Below are 21,028 nucleotides of genomic sequence, written 5' to 3' on the forward strand. Positions count from 1 at the left end.
CCAAGCCCCACGTCTTCATCGAGGTTTTAAAGCGACCGACCCCAGTTCGTAGACGGTTTAGAGTGGTCCACTGCCGGCGCGGTAGGTCGTCTCCTCCAATGGTGCCATCTCCTGGGTCCCAGATGTAACGGTGGATTCGGGAGGGCCCGGCTGACACCCACTCCTGCTTCCAAGCTGCTGCCAACCATGCATCTCTGGAGATGTCCTCAGAGGTGGAGTTGAGCATCTCTTGAGCTGCTATGTTGTAGGGGTGGCGGGACTTGAGTCTGTTTGGAGGTGCTGGAGTTATTGTGGTGTGGTGCAGGATGTGCCAGTCATACTTTTGTGCCTTCCTGGCCAGGGCGAGGGTGGCAGCCTCCCGTCGGAGGCCGGCCGGTGCTATTCCCGCAAGGACTGGCAAGAGGGACACAGGGGTAGGCTTTAAGCATCCAGTTATTATTCTGAGGGAGGTATTGATAGCCACGTCGACCTTTTTCGCATGAGGGCTTCTGCTCCAGACTGGGGCGCAGTATTCGGCTGCAGAGAAGACCAGGGCTTGAGTGGATATTCGCAGTGTCTTAGCGGAGGCTCCCCAGGTTGTTCCAGCGAGGCGGCGGATCAGCGCGACCCTGGATGTCACCTTGGCCTTGACTTCTTCCAGGTGTTTTTTAAAGGACAATGTCCGATCCAGGCGCACTCCAAGATACTTCGGGGCTTGCTGGACCTCAAGGCATTTGTTGTCAACGCGCACCTCAAGTTCCCTCTTGGCTTCTCTGGTGCTAAGGTGGTATGCCGCTGCGACTGTTTTCCCGACGCTGAGCTGTAGGCGCCACCTTCGGAGGTATGCTACTAGTGTGCCCATGTCTTCGTTAAGACCCTCTTCCATCGCCTTCCACGTTGGTCGGCTCAGCATGATGGCAAGATCGTCTGCGTAGCCATACTTTCTGGATGTTGTATCAGGTAGGTCGTGGATGTAAATATTGAACAGCATCGGCGAGAGAACAGACCCCTGCGGTACCCCGTTCTTCAGTCTTCTGAGCCTACTGCACTGGCCATTGCTGGTCTGGAGGATAAAGCTACGGTTGGAAAGAGTCTCCATGATGAACTTCACCATGTGGCGGTCCGGTATTGTCCTCAGCAGCTTCAGGTGGAGTCCCCGGAGCCACACAGTGTCATATGCAGCAGTCAGATCCAAATACACTACCCCAGCTTTCTCATTGGCCTGGAAGCTGTCCTCGATGTCCTGGCAGAGTAGTGTTACCTGGTCTGCTGTTGATCTTCCACGACGGAAACCAGCTTGTTCCCGTGGGAGCTGCGAGTCCACCACTGGCTCGATGCGGCTATGGATCATCCTCTCCAAGATCTTAAATGGGACACAGAGCAACGAGATTGGTCTGTATGACTTGGGGTCTTCTGCAGATTTATTTGGCTTTGGCAGAGCTATGACAGAGGCACGGCGCCAAGTCTTTGGGAGCTTTAATCTCTGGTAGCATGATGTGTAGAAAGCACAGAGCCAGCCAGATGTTGTTGAGCTCTGGTGGATGACGAACTCCGGGTGGATGTTGTCACGGCCAGGGGATTTGCCTGGCTTGAGCTTGCTCATGGCCTCACTGAGTTCCTCTGCTGTGAATTCTCCCGAGAGGTTGGAATCGACACTGGCCGCTCCCGAGATGCAAGACACCTCACGCGATGTCAGTCGGGCAAAGGATTTGTCAGCATCCGGGAAGCGGCCGTTCTTCATGAGCTGGGATGCGATGGCGTTTGCTGTGACTGGGCAGCTGTGGGGTGTTGTATTTCTGCCTGTGAGCTGGTTGATGGTCTGCCACGCCTTGCGACTAGAATGGGTGAAGTCGATTGATTCAACGACCTCTGTCCATCTGGCCCTGCGGGTGATATCTAGCTTCTTGAGCAGTGCTGCTGCAGTCACATCCACCTCTTCTCTGGAGCTAGCCCTCTGGTGGTCACACAGAAGGTGGCTGCATTCCTCGTCCCAACCCGGGATGTAATTCCTGTTATAGCCACGTGGGATGGACTTCTTTGCCGCACCCAGGAGGACCTGGCAATAGGCTGCATAGGCCGTATCCAGGTCGATGCCCTTTTCATTTCTTTGATTTGAAAAAACGGATATGAACACATTTTTTACAGATTGTTTGTATACCTTTTCCTTCTTCTTCTTTTTCTTCTTCTTGTCTTTCTCATCATCATCACTGTCTGAAGATGAACCAGAACCCTGTAGCAAAACACAGAATATATTTTGTTATCCTTTTTAAATCCCTTTTAGTACTACTATAACGTTGCATCATACATGTGTTGTGACTCAACATATATGTTAGGTTTAGTTATGTTTTTACTAGGGCTGTCAAACGATTACAATTTTTAATCAGATTAATCACAGTTTAAAAATTAATTAATCATGATTAATCACCATTCGAACTATGTCCAAAAAATGCCATTTCTTTATGTATATTGTTGTGGGAATGGAAAGATAAATGAAAGAAGGCGGATATATCCATTTAACATACAGTATCTATGTTTATTATAACATTTGTCTGCATGTCAAAATGAAAGACAACCCACACACCTATCAACAGGGGCGGACTGGGACTACAAATCAGCCCGGGACTCTCGACCGGCCCACTTCGGTAGCGCCGGCCCACCGCAGATTTGTATTATCACTGGTCCCATTGTAACCACTGGCCCGGAGCATTCGTCCAAAAAAAAAAATCGACTAATAATGAAGAAGATGAACACATTTGTTGCAATAGTAACGTATGCACTAACTACATTACTAGCCTACTTGTAGTACAACATTTGAATCATCAGTTCTCATTTTCCTCAATTGTTCATATTTGGTTTATTAAAATAATGATATTGTGGTCATTGTTAAAAAATGTCTGCTATTATTATGAGTATCATTATTTGTATAATGCACTTTCTGCCTTCCTGTCATTAGGAGTTAGACATGTAATGGCTATGTAGTAGATTAGATTAGAGCCTTCATTATCCTAAACTGCTGGGACATTTCGCCAATACCTTTATATTGTCTACTCTTCACTTACTTGTCAGCAGGGGTGGACTGGCCATCTGGCATACCGGGCATTTTCCCGGTGGGCCGACGTGCCTTTTGGGCCGACACGTCATTTTTTTTTTTTCTTCCTGAAGTCCCGGCCCATAAGACGGGTATATTGGCCCTCTGTTTAAATGTTTTTAGTAATTGACACTGGGCCGGCCCAATCAAATCTTTAATCACCTCCCCCTTTGGGCTGCTCGGTGTGCATCATTAAATCACGCCCCCAGGAGGTGAGCCGGCCGTTGAAGCCAAACTGCCTTTTTTTCGAGAAAAAAAAAAGTTCGAGTTAGAAATGGCGAAGGCGAAGGCCAAGCGAAAAGGGAGAGCAGAACAATTGCGGGCAAGAAAAAAGCAGGCCCTTCGTGCTGATGCTGCCGCTTGTGTCAAAATAACCGACATGTTTAGTACAGGTGCAGGTCCATCTTCTTCTAACCCGTGGCCGATATTGGTGGTGAGGAAGATGATGAGAGGGAGAGAGATCAGCGCGAGTGGGGAGAGCGAGGAGAACTGGCGGTAAGCAGAAGCTAAGAAAATTAGGAAAAGATTATTATTAAGGTTATGATACTCTGTAGTTCTGGAACCCATTAATATCCCCTTGATGAAGCACTAATAAGACAAATATTATAAGAGAAACATTCGTTAGCCTACAAGCTAGTAAGCTGGCTTTTTTAGGTCTTCCCTGGCAAGTTAAAATATAGCTTAATGGGACTCTGATACGTTGTCTCATTGAAAGTTAATCAACATTCATGAACAATTACTGTCAGCTGGCAGCTTGTTTCGTTTAGTGTATTTACTTATTTGGTTATAAGGGCAACAGTGGTCTTTTGGGACCTGAAGAAAATGTTTATAGTCAGCTTGTTGTGGTAGTTTTGATTGACAATATATAGAATGAATAATATAGAAATAGATAAAAAATGGAGGCACACATGTAGTTTTGACCATTAACTGTGTGGTATTGTTATGTCAATGCCTATTTGTATGGACCTCTATCAGGGAATCCATCATTCTGTATCATCGTGTTGAGCCAGGTAGCATCCCCAGAGGAGGAGAGTGAGGAGAGCAAAGAGCAGGAGGACATAGATTACTTTCCCCGCCCCGAGCCATCTATGTTACAGATGTTTTTAGAACAGCACCCACAACAACATACCAGAAGTCCAGTTGTGCAGACGGTATTCACCTGTAAAGATGGCACCAGCAGAAAGTGGCGTCATATTGCAAGGGACGTCATATGTTGTTTTGTTTTGTATGTCTGGCATTTGGGAAGAGGACTGACACTGGCACATTTATAACTGGAATGTCAGATTGGAGGCACGCACACCAGCGTACAGAGGAGCACGGAAAGAGCATTACACATTCAACCTGTGCTGAAGCTTTTTTCTTACGGTGCTCTAAAGCAGACATCGAAAGCATGTTTGCTGGCAGTCAGATGTCTGCTCATAGGGAACAAGTCCGAAAGAGACGTCAGGTTTTGGAGCGTGTGGTGAAAGTGCAAGCAGGTAGAGAATGAGGGAGCATATATGCTAGCTGACAACACCGTGGACCACGGTAACATTTTGGAGCTCATCCTTTTATTAGGAAAGTATGATATCTGCTTAAAAGAGCATCTGGATGATTGCGTAGAGAAGAGCAAGAAATTGCACCAATCCAGTGGAACAAAAGGTAGAGGGTCTCTCATCACCCTACTCTCCAAAACTACTGTTAACTCCATCATAGAAACTGTTAGTAGTCTAATCAAAGAAAGTATCTCCAGTGATGTCCAGAAGGCCGGAATGTCTTCTGTTCAGCTGGACACAACACAAGAACTTCTCAGGATCAGTGTTCAGTAATCTTAAAATATGTCAATGAGACTGTGCAAGAGAGGCTTGTGGCTTTAGTGAAGTGCCATGCATCCACCGGACAATACTTCATGCATCTGAAACTGGACAAGGGCATGTGTGTATAGGTAATGCAACAGATGGAGCATCCAATATGCAAGGCCGGTACAAAGGATTTTCTGCACTGATGACCTCCCAGTCACCCACTCATGTCCATGTGTGGTGCTATGCTCATGTTCTTAATCTTGTCCTGGCTGAAACTACCCAAAATGTCATCGAATGTGGAGCACTTTTCAACCTAATCAATGACATAGCAGTGTTTATCAGGGAGTCATATCAGAGGGTCGATCTGTGGGAGAAACGAGCCCAAGAAAAGATGTCGTCGACTCATCCTGTAGACTCATCTGGTCCTATCTCTATCGTGTTGTCATAGAAAGGGGAGGCAGGGCACTATAGGGCCCCCCCCTTAAATTAACTAGAAGTCATCATTTAAGGGGTTATTTTTTAAAACTTTTCTTACAGACATTACATTACATTGCATTTAGCTGAGGCTTTTATCCAAAGCGACTTACAATAAGTGCGTTCGACCAAGAAGACACAACCTTGAGGAAAACAGAATCATATAAGTACATCAGGTTTCATAGAGCCAAGCATGTCAAGTGCTACTCAACTGGCTTTAGATAAGCCAACCCTTTATTAGTATATAAGTGCTTTGTTAATAATTCTATCGCTCGAAGTGGAGTCGAAAGAGATGAGTTTTCAGTCTGGAAGATGTGTAAGCTTTCTGCTGTCCTGATTTCAATGGGGAGCTCATTCCACCATTTTCTTGTGCCCTCATTGGTCATGTTCGTGTGTGTTGGAGGAGTGGCTCTGTGAGGAAGTCTGAAGTTGGTGCATCATGGCATGTGGCTCATTAAAAAATAAGTACAGCTATTGTCTCCCTCTTGTATAACTGGTCGGCCCCACCTGCAGCAGGTAATCCAGGGTTGCCAACTCTCACGCATCTGGCGTGTGACACACGCTTTCACTCTCAATCTCACGCTCTCACGCTGCCCAAACTATTCTCAAGCCAAAAACAAGATGAACCGGTGATCGTCTTTTGTTGGTTATTTACAATGTTGAGTTGATCCGCTCCCTCCCCGCCTCCACCACCATCAGACCCCCCTATTAGTGCTCGGTCACTGTTCGCTTTGTGAGAGGGTTTGAAGGTCTAATTTCTAATGATTGATAGTTACACATACTTGTTGTATGTATTAGTTTAGTTTGCCCCTGGTACGTAAAAAGGATAATAATAGCGTTTTTTTAAATTATACTGAGTTATTCTTCTTGTCAATAACCGCTACTATTTGTTTGTTTTATGGATTTGGGCCGGTCTGGGTCTAAATGCCAGGGCCGATTTGCTGTCCCAGTCCAGCCCTGCTTGTCAGCATAGGTCGGCATTGATGTACAGAGCCGACAGAAGACCTTGTTTATACTGGCATCATATTGAGAGCAGTGCAGCCAGTGACGCGTCCTAAAACCAGGAAGTAAGCTGCGTGTTCCCTCGACAAAAAGCAACGGGATTTCTCCACGGGGTTTTGGAAAAATAGCTGGAAATAAGGTCTGTGGAAAACAAACCTGTTTGATAAATGCACGTTTTGTTCAGCCGGATAATCTCCACATGTCTACCCTACTTTTATAATTTTCGAATCATAAATCTAATCGATAGATTATAAAAGGGTTTTAGGACGCGTCACTGCACCACTAGAAGCCAACTCCATCGATCAAGCTGGCTGAAACTTTCTCTCCCTCTTCTTCTCATGCTCCCTGTCACTCTCCTTTAACTCCTCCGGTGACTTTGTTTTATTTGAAGATTGTTTTTTGCCCGGCGCTTGGCCGGTTACCGCTGGTATTAAAAACATTTGGCGAATGATTAGGTGGCGCGATAGTCTGTAGTGAAGGAGCGCGCTCCCGCTCACGGAAGCCTGCTCGCGCTGCGCTCCGCAGCAAACAGCTGTTTATTTTTCACCCAACAACGACAACCGACTCACGGAACGCTATGTTGTGGCGTTAATAAACGAAACAATTTAACTAAATTGCTAGTCAAGATACCAATACCACAGAAAACATTTTTTTAAAGCAATATTTTTAGTGGCCCAAGCGGGCAAGTGGAAAATACGTTATGCTGGCCCGGGGTGTCTAGTGCTTCCGGGCCAGCGGGCCATTTAATGTCGAGCCCTGCCGGTTACCGGCCGGCCCACATCGTCCGACCGGCCCACTTCAGTACCGGCCCACCGGGATTCGTCCCGAACGTCCCGATGGCCAGTCCGCCCCTGCCTATCAATCATCAAACCGTGGGGTCTTAATTCATTACGTGTTGATTTCTATCAACGGGGGAGTACTTCAGGAAAGTCGACAGAGGGGAGGGGCGAGTGGAGTACTTCGTGACCACAGATGTGAACGTTGTGATCAGCTGTTTTAGCGCAGTTCTCCAGTGAAGGGGGGAGTCTCCCTCCGCAGCCGGTTGGCGTAGTTTTGGCACAGTTCCGTTGTACAGACCGACGTTAACAGCAGCCCCGTCTGTGCACACGGAGACCGACTCTGTCGTCCAGTGATCTAACCGCCTTCTGGAAAAGCTTCACAAGTACGTCGGTACGTAAATGCGCTTTGTGACACAAGTGACGGTACGCATTTCAGATTACGCACATAACCTGCGTACCGGTTATGTGCACCCCTGTACCAGAGCCATATTATTACTATTATATGGCTCTGCCCTGTACTACAGCAAACGTATTCTGCGTCGAGACTTCCTGCAACAACACCACGCCGTTATCAAAGATGTTCTATTGAGAATACGATCACTACGTGACAAAAGTTTCCAAAACCGTGGCTACTGAAATCAATCTTACTAACTGCTGTCTGTGCAATTTACTCCGCGCGAGTTGGCAGACTTTATTTTGCTTACTTTAACATCATTTTTCATGGTGGGGCTAAGCCATTTCTTGGTATGGGTGCAGCCTACCCCAGCCATACCCTGGCGCTGCCACTGGTGGCACATATGGGGCGGGCCATTCTGCACATGCGTTAAATGCGTTAAATATTTTAACGCAATTAATTCAAAAAATTAATTACCGCCGTTAACGCGATAATTTTGACAGCACTAGTTTTTACTCTAGTTTTGTGTTTTGAACTCGTCACTTCCTGTTTTTATTTTTGAAAGTATTCTTTCCTGTCATTCCAGATCCCACAGTTCCTGCCTTTGTGTGTTTCCCGCGCGTGAGATTGCTTGGCCCTGCCCTGATTGTTTTCACCTGTGCCCATCCCCCTCACCTATATATAGCCCTGGTGTTCCTTTGTTCCTTTGTCAGTTCGTTATGTTTCATGTCGTGAGCACCTAGGCCTTTTGACTCCTGATACTAGTGATGGCGAGATGAAGCCTTATGAAGCTTTGAAGCTTTCCAGCTAATTGGTTCGCAAAAAGGTTCATCTCATGAGGCTTCATCATGGGCTTCATTTGAACACAAACCCCCCTGTTGGTCAAAGTGTGTAAAACAAGCAGGTTGGACATCTCAACAGTGTGCTCTATCTCATACCGAGTTCCCATTGAGTAAAGCCTTAGAATAACTCTAAACAACGAACATTAAATCATATTTTCATGTTAACAATATTGTATTTATTCCAGTTTAATGATTGTGATTGAAAAGCCTAAGGAGGCTGGTAAACATTGCAAAGAGGGATTTATATTCCTTAATAATATTCATAAACGTAACCATGTTGTAGCCTGAGAAAGGCTAAACCATATCAAAGAATACATTTATTAAGTACATTATCTCATTTAGCTGTAGCTTTTATAAACAACAAAAAATAAGTAATGTTCAGCCGTTGAACCAGGGACCCTGCGGTCATGAGTCAACTGCTTTCCAGTTGAGCCACAGCACACACGCTGAATCTCCTTGAAAACACTGTAAGATATCTATTCCTGTATTATTGATGTTTTTATTCCTACATTTATTTATGCTTGTATCTATTTATTATGACATGTTCCGACCTCTATAAGTGAGGGTCTGAGCGCTCTTGATTCCATTGTGTCCCCGGGCCCGCCGGGTACAGGAGGGCTAATATGGTTCTTCTTATTATACATCCATGGGTATTATGAGCGTAGTGGTTCAACGGTTCAACCGATCTGAATCGCTTCCTGAAGCAGTCACGTGGTATCGAAATGCAGCGAGGCTTCGTTTGTCATCGATGACATCACTGGCCCAAAACGTTACAAGCCTCGAAACATGCTTCACAAAAAGCTTCGGGGATTACTCGACACACGCTCCGAAGCCTCGGTGCAATACGTAACATCACTACCTGATACCTACCTTGCGATTTAGACCTTTTGCCAAGTGAGTTTTTGTGTTGCTGTCCAACTTAGTTTTGGCTGTTTAACTACTTTCTATTTTTTGAAAGTACGATTTAGTTTTTGTTATTAAAGAACATTCTATTTTTGGACAACTGTCTCCAAGTCCTGCTTTTGGATCCTGCGTCCTGTGTCTCGGATCATAACAACATGGTGGTGATAGTGCCCTGTAACACCAGTGAAAAGGTATATTTCTTTATTTAAAGTGGACCTATCATGCTATATTTGAATAATATATTGTAGGGCCATGCCTATATATTTTTTTCAAAATACCAAACAGATCATGCATTTTAGCCATGCCTCATTTTGCTCTATTTGCTGTATTCCAGCCCTGTTTTTCAAGGGCTGATTCAGTGGCAAATGAGCTGCAGCTGACCACGCCCCCTGAAAAGGAGGGGGGCGAGGCACGAGAGCGTCATGTTACCATGCTGTTACCATGCCACGGCAACCTCTCATTCCCCTGATAGGTGGAGAGTTGCCCATATAGGCGGAGCTCCTTGTTTCATCAGAACAATTTCAAATCTGTATCAGTCTGTATCAGATCCGTTTTTAGAGATTTGGGTATGGAGGAAAAGAGAGAGGGTTGTGTTTTGTGAGACTTGGTGAGTTCCCTGACACACCGGGGACACATATTCATGTATAAAAGTCGTACAAAAGTGCATTTTGCATGATGGGTCCCCTTTAAAGGAAGTAGAGTTACATTACATGTTACTTATTAGACGCTTTTATCCATACTCAATACTGTGGGCAATCCCCACAGGAGCAATTTGGGGTGAAGTGTCTTGCCCAGGGACACAACGACAAGCTGACTGCAGTGGGGTTTGAACCTGTGCTCCCCTAATCCGAACACCAATGCACTAACCCACTGTGCCACACGCCTCCTGAATTGAATGTATTCTCCTTTAAGCAGCATAGTGTATTTACCTTTTTCTTCTTCTTCTTCAACTTCTTCTTTTTCTCCTTGTCTTTCTCTCCTTCTCCCTCATCATCACTCATGTTGCCATCCTCAATACAAGCAGGGAATGCTTTTTCTCCCTCTGAGAGACAGAAAACATCAGTAAAACCAAAATAGTTTAAATGAACCAACCAAGGCTTAAATAGCACCCATACCTGCACATGAAACGGACAGTTTGTCTTCTCCTGCTGCTTTAGGCTCTTTCTTGGCCTGTCATGACAAAAGAAGGCGCTGATTGATTATGAAGTGTAGTTCAATTGTGCAAATATGTGTGGCATGCAGAGTATTTGTGAGTATTTCACCTTGTCTGCAGCTTTCTTCTTATCTCCATCAGCACACGGTCCTGCAATCTCACCGTCTGCAGAAATTCAAGCAATAGTGCATCAACTCCATGAACAGGTCTGACGAGTGCGACTTGTTATCCTCTCTTTTTGTAGTCACTAAAAAGTGGAAACACTCACCAGTTGCTGAAAGAACAAAGCAGAGCTCCTTTTGCTCTTCATCCTGTGGACAATCACAAATACAATCAATCTCAAGTGTATTGATTTTTAACACATGTTTTTCACCATATATCTATGCACTTTACGCAGAGATGTGTTGTACATGCACACGACAAACGTAGATCACAGATCATAAACATACCTACACACCATTCCTTGTCTCTGCAGGGGAGTATAATTTGAACATACTGTATCTTTGAAAAACTTGAGGTGTCACGAAAGCGTGCAAGGGCTATGTATGTTTCATGCCCTGACAGGTACAAAAGCTATATACACATTTTATCAGTAGGTGTGTGCACTGTTGGGGAATCTGGTTTGTTCATGATTACAACATGCTGCTCACCAGTTGAGCACTAAGAAATGGAGATAATGTTCATACTTGGTAGCAGAAACAAAATAGAAAAATGTGACACAGCTTATACTGAGAGTTAATTTATGGCAATGTTTACATAATGAGCAGTGTCACCACTGATCTGAAGACCAACTAAGGCTTTTTGTTTGAACAAAAAGGAATATTACCTTTTTGTTGTCCTTCTTCTTCTTCTTCTTCTTCTTCTTTTTCTTTTTCTTCTTATCTTTATCGCTGTCAGAAGATGAAGAGCTAGAATCCTGTCGTTAAAAAAATAATTAATTAAAAAAATCATAATTCTTGCATACAATGTTTTTGACATTGTTACATCGTTATTTATTCAGGAAACAATTGATCAGCATCAACATATTGCTGTATACTTCCTGCAGAATCTTCCAAACCTTGATTTACTTAGTAAAGAGTAGCAGCACGTTGCATTACCTTTTTCTTGTCTTTCTTTTTCTTCTTCTTCTTCTTCTTGTCTTTCTTCTTCTTTTTCTTTTTGTCATCCTCACTGTCAGAGGAGGATGATGAAGAGGAGGAACTGTCTGAAGAAGAGGAGCAGGAGTCCTTTAAACGAAGAACAAAAAAATGTATGTGTCAGTATTGATCCTTTCTATTTACACATAAAACGCTTTCTTCCATTTAAAGAACATCGCCCGCATCAGACCCTCCCTCTCATCGACCGCTGCTGAAACTCTGATCCATGCCTTTATAACATCCCGACTGGATTACTGCAACAGCATACTTTTTTGGATCACCTGCATTAATACTAAAACTCAGCTGCCCGCTTGCTCACCTCCACCCGACGCTCCGACCACATCACCCCTATCCTCCATGACCTCCAATGGCTCCCCATCAAACACCGCATTGACTTTAAAATATTACTTTTCACTTTCAAAGCCCTCAACAACCTTGCCCCCCCCCCCCCCCCCTACCTCTGTGACCTCATACAACGACACCCCCACCCGTCGCCTCAGGTCTGCTGAAGCTAACCTACTGCAGCCCATCAGGACAAAGCTCCGGACCTGGGGTGACAGGGCCTTTGCTGCAGCCCCCCCCCTCACTGGAACTCCCTCCCCAGCCATGTCAGATCCGCCAACACTCTCACATCATTCAAACAATCCCTCAAAACTCACCTTTTCAATCTTGCCTTCAACTCCTAATCCACTAATCCCTTGCCCTTATTCCACGAGCTGAGCACTTTCTACTTTTGTTGTTATTTTTGTTTTACTTGCTTGTAAGCGCTTTGAGCACCAGGAAAAGTACTTTATAAATGTAATGTATTATTATTATTATTATTATAAGGAATACAGACAGCTGACACCCACGATATTCATATTGTAACTGTATATATGAAATAAGCCATACCTTCGTCTTCTTCTTCTTTTTCTTCTTCTTCTTTTTCTTTTCATCCTCGCTGTCGGACGATGAACTGTCAGATGAAGATGAAGAACAATCCTTGGAAAGCAAAATCAATATTTAAAAACATGAATGTTAAATGTCGAAATTGAAATGTTTGTTTTCATTACTTTTGACTAAATGATGTCTGGTAGTCCAATAGCTTCGGTAATGAATTCTTATATTCTGTTTTATGGACAATTGTAAATACCTTCTTCTTTTTCTTCTTCTTCTTGTCCTTCTTCTTCTTTTTCTTCTTGTCTTTCTTCTTGTCATCCTCGTCATCCGATGAGAAGTCCTGATGCAGAAAAAGGGAAAACAATCTATAATGACACATTTATAAGCCAACCTTTGTGTTAAAAGAGAGTTTCTTTTAGCAAATCTCTCACCTCGCTTATCATACTACCATCTGCACTATTGGGTTCCAGTTGATCATCGTGACCTAAGATAAGATAATACAAGAAAAAACAATAATTTGTTTAATTACATTTTTTTTTTTTTAAATGTACATGCATTGTCAGCAAAAATACATTTCTATAATACGATTGTTGATTCAGATAACTGCCTCACAGCTGTTCATATTATGCAATACAACTCTGTAAACTTTATTTAAAAAGGAAATGCCATTTCAGTTTTTTAGAAAACAAAACTAATTTATAATCAGACTGATTAGGTTTTCTTAACTTTTTAGATATATGTTGACTTCTAAGAATTTGGAAATGACAATACCTAAGATAGTTAATATCAGAATGTGCATGTCAAAGTTTCAATGAAAACTTTTTTGCAGAGCACCTTAGAAATGTTTTTCTTTAAAGTTTTGAAATAAATGCAAACAATATAACAGTGAGAAAATGATTTGGAATAAATGGTTTTATAAAGCAGAATGTACAGAGCCTGAACATGTATTATACTAATGAGATTTCATTTAAAAACATCTGAATAAATACACCAGTTTGAAAATGCAAATTCCACTTACATAGGATAATACTGTCCCAGACATACTCTCTCTGGTCATCCTTGTTCTTCTTCTTCTTCTTTTTCTTCTTCTTCTTGTCATCCTGCGAGGGCATTTTAACACTTTTACAACTTCTACTTCTGTATGGGCATATATGTTTGAAGCTTCTTTGCAAAGTGTATATATATAAAGTCATAAGAGTCATCTAGGTCAGGTTAGGGTGTCACCTACCACTAGTTATATATTAAGAATACTCTGCCTTCAATTCAGGTAGATAACAAACATCCACACCTACTGTGGACATGTAGCCAAAACCAACACATAAGAAATTACAGATACTGGGTGCATTAACATTCAGTACCATGCATTTAAGCCTGTATACATACACATGTGTGATATTTAGAGCTCCCATGTAAAATAAAGCTATATAGTTTACATGGTTACATGATTGTATTGTAAGGACATTCTGTGGAAGATACAGAAGTTGTTCCGCATATTGTCAATGGGCGAGTTCGTCTCCTGTCAGATACCGCCAGCTATCAGATCCAGGAAATCAGAGCCTCCGTCTACAGCGGTGTGGTGTGGGAACATGTAGGAAGGTTGCAGAGGTCGGATGGCACATACAGGTAGACCAGCCAGGAGGGAGTTGCAGTAGTCTAGGCGTGAGATGACGAGAGCTGGACCAGAAGTTGCGTCGCTTTCTGGGTCAGGTGGGGACGTATCCTCCTGATGTTGTAAAGCGTGTATCTGCAGCAGCGGGTTGTAGCAGCGATGTTTGCAGTGAAGGACAGTTTGCTATCTAGGGTCACACCCAGATTCCTTGCAGTCTGAGTCGGGGAAACAACAGAGGGGCCGATGTTGATTGTTAGGTCAAGAGTGGGACACTCTTTTCCCGGAAGAAAAAGCAGTTCAGTCTTGTCAAGGTTGAGCTTGAGGTGGTGAGCAGACATCCACTGAGAGATATCTGCTAGACAAGTAGAGATGCGTGCGACGACCTGGGTTTCTGAACGGGGTCGGCAGCATAGCAATGGTATGAAAAACCATGTGGGCTAATGACCGATCCGAGCGAGTTTGTGTACAGAGAGAAGAGGAGGGGACCAAGGACAGAGCCCTGAGGAACCCCTGTAGTTAATTGACAAGGGTCGGACTCTGACCCTCTCCAAGTTACCCTGTAGGTGCGCCGTTGAGGTATGAGGTGAGGAAGGAAAGTTCTGAGCCTGAAACTCCAAGTTCTTGGAGAGTGCGAAAGAGGATTTGATGGTTCACCGTGTCGAATGCAGCAGACAGGTCCAAAAGGATGATGACAAAGGAGAGGGAGGCTGCTTTAACCGTGTGCAGTTCCTCAGAGACAGTGAGGAGGGCAGTTTCTGTCTTTAAACCAGACTGGTGTGGATCAAGAAGGTTGTTCTGATGGAGTGTTTTAGACAGGAATGGGAGGAGTGAGACAGGCCTGTAGTTTATAACATCGGACGGGTTGAGAGTGGGTTTCTTCAGGAGAGGGTTTACTCTTACCTCCTTGAGACTGTTTGGAAAGTGACCAGAAGTTAGAGAAGTGTTGATGAGATGGGTGAGAAATGGTAGAATATCAGGAGTGATAGTCTGAAGGAGGTTTGAGGGGAAAGGGTCCAGAGGACAGGTGGTAGGACGGGCAGAGGTAATGAGGGTAAGAACCTCACTTGGAGAGAGAGGGGGAAAGGAGGTTAGTGTGTGGGTGAAAAGTGGGTCTGGAAGAGCGAATATCATCAACCTTTTTCAAAGTAGTTAACAAAGTCGCTTGGAAGAAGGGAGGAGGGGGAAGGGGCTCTGGGAGGGGTGGAGGAGGGTGGAGAAGATAGAAAATAGTTTTTGGGGATTGGAATAGGAAGATTGGATCTTATCTTGAAAGAAAGTGCTTTTTGCATGAGAGATCGAAGATGAGAAAGAGGAGTGAATCCGTGGTGTCTAGTGGGTTTACAGAGAGGTTAGAAGTGGTGCAGTTCCTTGAGAATATGAGATCAAGGACATTGCCAGCTTTATGAGTTGGTGGGGATGGAGACAGTGAGAAAGCAAAGGCGGTTAAAAGACATTTTAATTCAGATATATTCTCTGTCTGGAGGTTGAAGTCTCTGAGAAGTACAGCGGGAGGACCAGTTTCAGGGATGTGTGAGAGGAGATTATCTAATTCCTCCAAGAAGTCCCCCAAGGCGCCTGGTGGACGGTAGAGAACAACAATGGTTAATTGTATAGGATGGGTTACAGTAACGGCATGAAATTCAAAGGTGGAAGGAGTGAAGTTAGGTAGCTTGAAGAGGGAAAAGCTCCATTTGGGAGAGAGCAGGATAACCAGTGCCACCTCCTCTGCCAGTGGGTCTGGGTGTATGGGAGAAGGAATATGCTGTGGAGAGAGCTGCTGGTGTGGATGTGTTGGATGGAGTAATCCAGGTCTCTGAGAGCAAGGAAATCCAGAGACTGCAAGGAAGCGTAGCCAGAAATGAAGTCAGCCTTAGGAACAGCTGACTGGCAGTTCCACAGGCCGCCTGTAACTAGATGTTGGATTTCAGTCGAGCATGTGGGATAGACGAGAGCAGGCCGGTTATATCGATTATGAGAACAACACCCTCGCCTGAGGCAGTGACATACTTAGAAGAGACTATCAACTGTATGAGCTGAAATAGTTTTTGCTCGTGACCAGGGACTTCATTTAGTAACGCTGCAGGAATGTATGTGAAGGATATACATAAACTGCACTCTAAAACCATCACTTCTGCAGTCTCGTTTAAAGGAAATGTGGAAATATAAACAGGAAGAATACTAAAAACAAGTGTGTGGCATGTGAAAGCTACGCAGAAGTTGCATGATGAGGCAATATTATTCTTTACATCCATGTAATCCTTGATCCTTGTATGCCATAAACACTTCTTACCTCACTGTCACTGTCACTGTCACTGTCACTGTCTGAAGAGCTACTGGAGGAGGAAGAGGAAGATGAAGAGGACGAGCTGGAATCCTGTTGAAAAAAAGGCAGGGAAGTTATTGCTCAACTCTGTGTAAACATTGAACATGATTATTTGTACATTTCTCTGTTGGTAAAAGTGATAAATGAGAATGTAAATGAATGAGTCACTAAAAACACTTGAACACTTGAAGCAGGGCTCTGTTAGCAAGGCGGTTTTTCCTGCAGCAGAAGGGAGGGGCTCTTTAAGCACTTAGCAACACATTCAAAAACGACAAAAAGGCGTTTTTCCAATAAGACACACAGTTGCACGCACACGCCCATTCTAGTTAAGCAAAAATGACAGTTGATCTGCATTATAAACAAATGAATCCCCATCCTAGTTGCTCTCCGACTCGACTGTAGGTGCAGTCCAATGTGTACTTTTCTCTTTACAGTATGTCAGAAGTCAAAATTAATGTTTTTTGTTTAGCTTACGAATAAGGCAAGGCCCCAAATTGATTAAATCAATGTCTTCAGGATATGATTTGATGTAATAACTAAGACATAAGGAGAGTATGTTTGCCAGCAGAGTCCTAACAAATTCTGGCCAACTTCCAGCAGTACTTGACAGATATTTTCAAGAAAATACTCAGTGTATTAAACTGAATAATTTCAGGTCTTCCTGGAAAGTATAGGTTGAACATGGTTTGGTCAGTGGTGAAAATTAGCTTTTGAGACACATACTTTCTTCTTCTTCTTCTTCAGCTTCTTCTTTTTCTTGCCGATACCCTCATCCTCGCTGTCCGAGGATGACAGAGAGCTGTCAAGTGAGAACCTCTTTATGTGACAGACAAAAAGGGAGAAAGCAGAGATAAGATTAAAGATATTTAGACTAATGGGAATGGTAATATATAAGCAGTGATGCGAGCAATACAGTAACACTTAATCTATTAATGTAACTAATCATTGCAACTGTCAATGCATCATGAAAGTATAACTTATTAAAACGAATGGATAATAAAGCTAATTGAAATTTGATGACAAAGTCATTTCAGTCCATGCATTAATTATTTAGATGATTGTTCTGTTTTTCCAAACACCTCTCCTGCTCACCTGTCCATCTCCTTCTCCTTCGGGGAGTCCAGGTTTACTCTTGGTTCCGTCTACCTTTCCCAGGTCTGCAGGCTCTGGCACCTCAGGGAGCGGCTTCCAACACCCGCGAGATGCAGGGTCTGGCCACTGCACACCTGCAGCGCCTGCTCCAGCTGGAGCTACACAGTAAAGGATGACAGGATTAAAGATAAACATCAATTATTTAAATCTCTTGTGTTATTAAGAATCCTACAAATTCAGCTTGAACAACCTATTATTTTGAGCATGCTGGCTGCACTTCCTTGTTGTCCAACTTCCTTAAATCGACGGCCAGATTAAACATAGAGGTAGAAATCAAACATAAGGGAATAAATCCATGAAATCCTAACTGCATATTGATTACTTTGTGGTGCCCTTTGCCATCAATCTAGCAAATTGACAACTAATTCAGAAAAAAAATCCAATGACACACCCTTCACAGTCCAAGGCGAGAAGACTTTTCTTCCGGTGTTTGTTTTGTGTATATAGGCTAGGTTATATCTTTCATAGAAATACCTCTACAAAACAGTAACACACAGTTTGGATCATTAGCTTTTTCCCTGAAATGTTTGTTGTGCGTTGTTTTAATAAGGACACTCTGCATAATGTTTTTAAGCCCACACTCAAACTAGATATAGATAACTAAACAGGTATAATAATTAAACAATAAAAATACATCAAACCTTTTGGGGGGGTGGACGCCATCTAGGTCCACACTTCTCCTCTGTCCATTGACCCACCTATAGACAAGGTGTGTAGAGTTCAAGAGTTGTATGGGTGGGGAAACAGTAAAAGTGTCAAGACATACCGAATCAAAGAGACTCACCCTCACAAGTTTCAATATAAAACCCTCTTTAAAATAAAATAGGAAATATTACTTAAAATACATCAATGTTTAACTACATGTTGTGTGCCAACTCCACAGATTTTCTACATAGCCTAATTGGTGTGCTTTGCTACACAACAACTGACCGATTGTACGCTTTTATCTCAAACACCATATTTGTACTGTCTGTTTTATTTTGAAAGCCACAACGGTATACACCCAGTGTTATTGTAGGCTGTTTTAGCGGCAATGGCTGATTTACCTGTACAAAACAGGTAATGCCGGTGTTGTGCCGTATGCTTGAAGCCATGTTCGCGGGGACGCGCAACGGTGACGCCATCTCACTTATTGAGCGTGCATTCAAAGGAGCAATTAAAGCGAGTGAAGCCAGTTTGAACAAATTATCTTTTAGGCTTGATTGAAAATAACACATTATTATCATATATGTTATATCATTACTGTTATATCATTGCTTACTATTCGGGGTTATCAAATATCAGACACTTAAACAACAGAGAATGTTTTAAGAAATAGGACTATACTGACAAATGACATCTTATCCTTTCATTGTCTGTTCTGTAGGAAGGGGGAACATAACAGAGTGGGACTACATTAAAAACTGAAGTTTGTTCCAATACGAAGATTGTGTCCTTAAAACGAGCCTCCTCGCAATTATATGCACATTATTTATTCAGCCGTTTGTTGTTTAATCTGATGGGAAAGATGTCATTAAAAAGAGAGAAAAAAGCTTAGAAAATAGGCGAACGCTCAATAAACGAGATGATGTCACCGTTCCACTGCGATTACAGGAGAATACCATATTAGCCTGAACAGTTTAACTATAGATGTTTAAAAGGAAAAGTGTTACCTTTGGTCTGTGATAATAGGCATCATTTGCGCTGGTGACATGTCCCCACCACTTTTTGAAATGGCAAATTTTGCCCCCACCACTTTTTCAAAGTATAACTTATACATTTTCTGAAAAAATAGCGTGCACAAATAAATGTAATAAACATGAACACTGGTTTAGTGTCAAGATGTGCAATTTGGACATGTTAGTCAACTTTTTATAGAAAATGTAAAAACGTACATTGCTCCCGCTGCACAGGGCGCTGGCACTACTTAAAAACATGTTTTAAAAAGAATTCCTCCTTACTAAACTCAGACCACCACCAAGGGAGTTGAACTCACGGGCTGCAGTCGGATAGTTTAAAAATCAGCTCCTAAGTTCTAACCCTATCGTCTATTCCTTGACCTCTGAGTGAAACGTCACGGGGTTAAGGGATAGTAGATAGGAGAATTTAAAAGGATTTAGGAGAAGAGACTGCGGTACTTTAGAGAATCCGAATGCACTTTCACTATCCGACGTCTTTATGATGCGCCAGCGGACGTCATTGTGTGCGTCTGCTGCTGTGGGGAAACTATGGAAACCACAATTTTCTATACAGCGGACGACAACATGGATGTTTAATAAGAACGAGGGACTACTGTAAACTCATCTAGAGACTCTGCACCGTGCTCTGATGCTGCTGCTTTGCTTTATGAACGTGGACAACAGAGAAACATATTCTTCAGGACCAAAGTTGGAATTGAAATAAAAAAGGAAAGTGAAACTGCTCGTCACCCTCTCCCTCCGGTCCACATTAATACAAATGATCCCAATACGTATGATTGTATGAACTAAAGATCTTAAAATCAATACAGATGTATTTATTATAAACGTTAGTCCTTAACATCTATCACTGTGTATATCACCATTCAAATATCTTTTAAAAGTTGAACAAACCCCACACAGCTCAGTGAAGACTGAAATGTTGACTTTATTTGATCATTTCAGTAAAAACTAAGGTTCATATTTCTCTCTTTGATTATAATACTGATGAACGTTCAAAACAAAGCACTTTGGCAACTTACCACCTATGTTTTAAAAAGCTTAATAAGCACCGTAACTTTCATGATATAATTTCTCCGTCATAATCGTTTTTTTCCGTGAACGGCCGACTGTTGAGTGACGGCAAATGCTGCGGCTGCAAGGCATTGTGGGGCAGCATTTTCGCTTCTCCTGCGGGTTAGGGAAGTCCAGTGGTTCCTAAGCTAAAGGAGGTTAGACAGGAAGTTTGAAACCTCCTTTCCTATCATTCTCATCATTCTAGAGTATTCGAACGGCACTTATCATGGCTGCCACTGAGGGACTTCCGGGTCATTTCACTCCTTTAGGAAGGTTCCTAAGCTAAATGGACTATTCGACTTCAGCCCTGGTCTCTCACTGATCTGCATTCCGACTTCCTGCATTAACCACATTAAAAACAAAATGTAATATAACATTTTCTCATATATTTTTGTTACAAGGTCGTTTTTTTAATTGTTTTATGTATTATATTATTATTTATTTTGAAGCAGGATTTGTTTTAATAGTCTAATAAATATAAAATCATTGCCAGTGTTATCAGTTGCAAGTGTGTATTTAAACGAAAACGAAACAGCTCTATAATGGCAGGCAAAACAACGTTACTTGACTTCTTTTCTAAAAAAAACATCATTCACGAAAAGAAAGTTACAACCTGTACAGGAACCTGTAAAACCTGTACACCTGCCACATTTCCCCTACACCACTGATTGGGACATTCCGGTTATGATTCAGTCATTTCTGAACAACAGTTCATCATTTGGCTGTGGCTGAGAGGAAGAGCTGTTGTGAGTCAGAAGGTGGTGGGTTCAATCCCAGCCATGCAGTTATCATGTTAATTTAT

At 42.9% G+C, this 21,028-nt stretch overlaps 1 protein-coding gene across 1 annotated transcript in view; it reads right to left on the reverse strand.

The window, feature by feature from the left end:
• Nucleotides 1-20,456, reverse strand: part of LOC117457046 (protein starmaker-like) — a 29,529-nt gene extending 9,073 nt beyond the window's left edge. Inside the window, exons 1-16 of the mRNA XM_071205208.1 lie at nucleotides 20,193-20,456; nucleotides 18,136-18,192; nucleotides 17,435-17,592; nucleotides 17,066-17,158; nucleotides 16,310-16,393; nucleotides 13,429-13,510; nucleotides 12,842-12,894; nucleotides 12,664-12,750; nucleotides 12,423-12,512; nucleotides 11,493-11,621; nucleotides 11,222-11,311; nucleotides 10,664-10,706; nucleotides 10,505-10,560; nucleotides 10,358-10,412; nucleotides 10,172-10,284; nucleotides 2,138-2,209 (exon numbers count right to left, since the gene is read on the reverse strand). Coding sequence (XP_071061309.1) covers nucleotides 2,138-2,209; nucleotides 10,172-10,284; nucleotides 10,358-10,412; nucleotides 10,505-10,560; nucleotides 10,664-10,706; nucleotides 11,222-11,311; nucleotides 11,493-11,621; nucleotides 12,423-12,512; nucleotides 12,664-12,750; nucleotides 12,842-12,894; nucleotides 13,429-13,510; nucleotides 16,310-16,393; nucleotides 17,066-17,158; nucleotides 17,435-17,592; nucleotides 18,136-18,157 — 1,227 coding nt within the window. The 5' untranslated portion in view covers nucleotides 18,158-18,192; nucleotides 20,193-20,456. The remainder of the gene's footprint in view (nucleotides 1-2,137; nucleotides 2,210-10,171; nucleotides 10,285-10,357; nucleotides 10,413-10,504; nucleotides 10,561-10,663; nucleotides 10,707-11,221; nucleotides 11,312-11,492; nucleotides 11,622-12,422; nucleotides 12,513-12,663; nucleotides 12,751-12,841; nucleotides 12,895-13,428; nucleotides 13,511-16,309; nucleotides 16,394-17,065; nucleotides 17,159-17,434; nucleotides 17,593-18,135; nucleotides 18,193-20,192) is intronic.
• Between the last annotated feature and the right edge of the window lie 572 nt (nucleotides 20,457-21,028).

This window comes from Pseudochaenichthys georgianus, chromosome 13, assembly GCF_902827115.2.
Source record: "Pseudochaenichthys georgianus chromosome 13, fPseGeo1.2, whole genome shotgun sequence".
NCBI lineage: Eukaryota > Metazoa > Chordata > Actinopteri > Perciformes > Channichthyidae > Pseudochaenichthys > Pseudochaenichthys georgianus.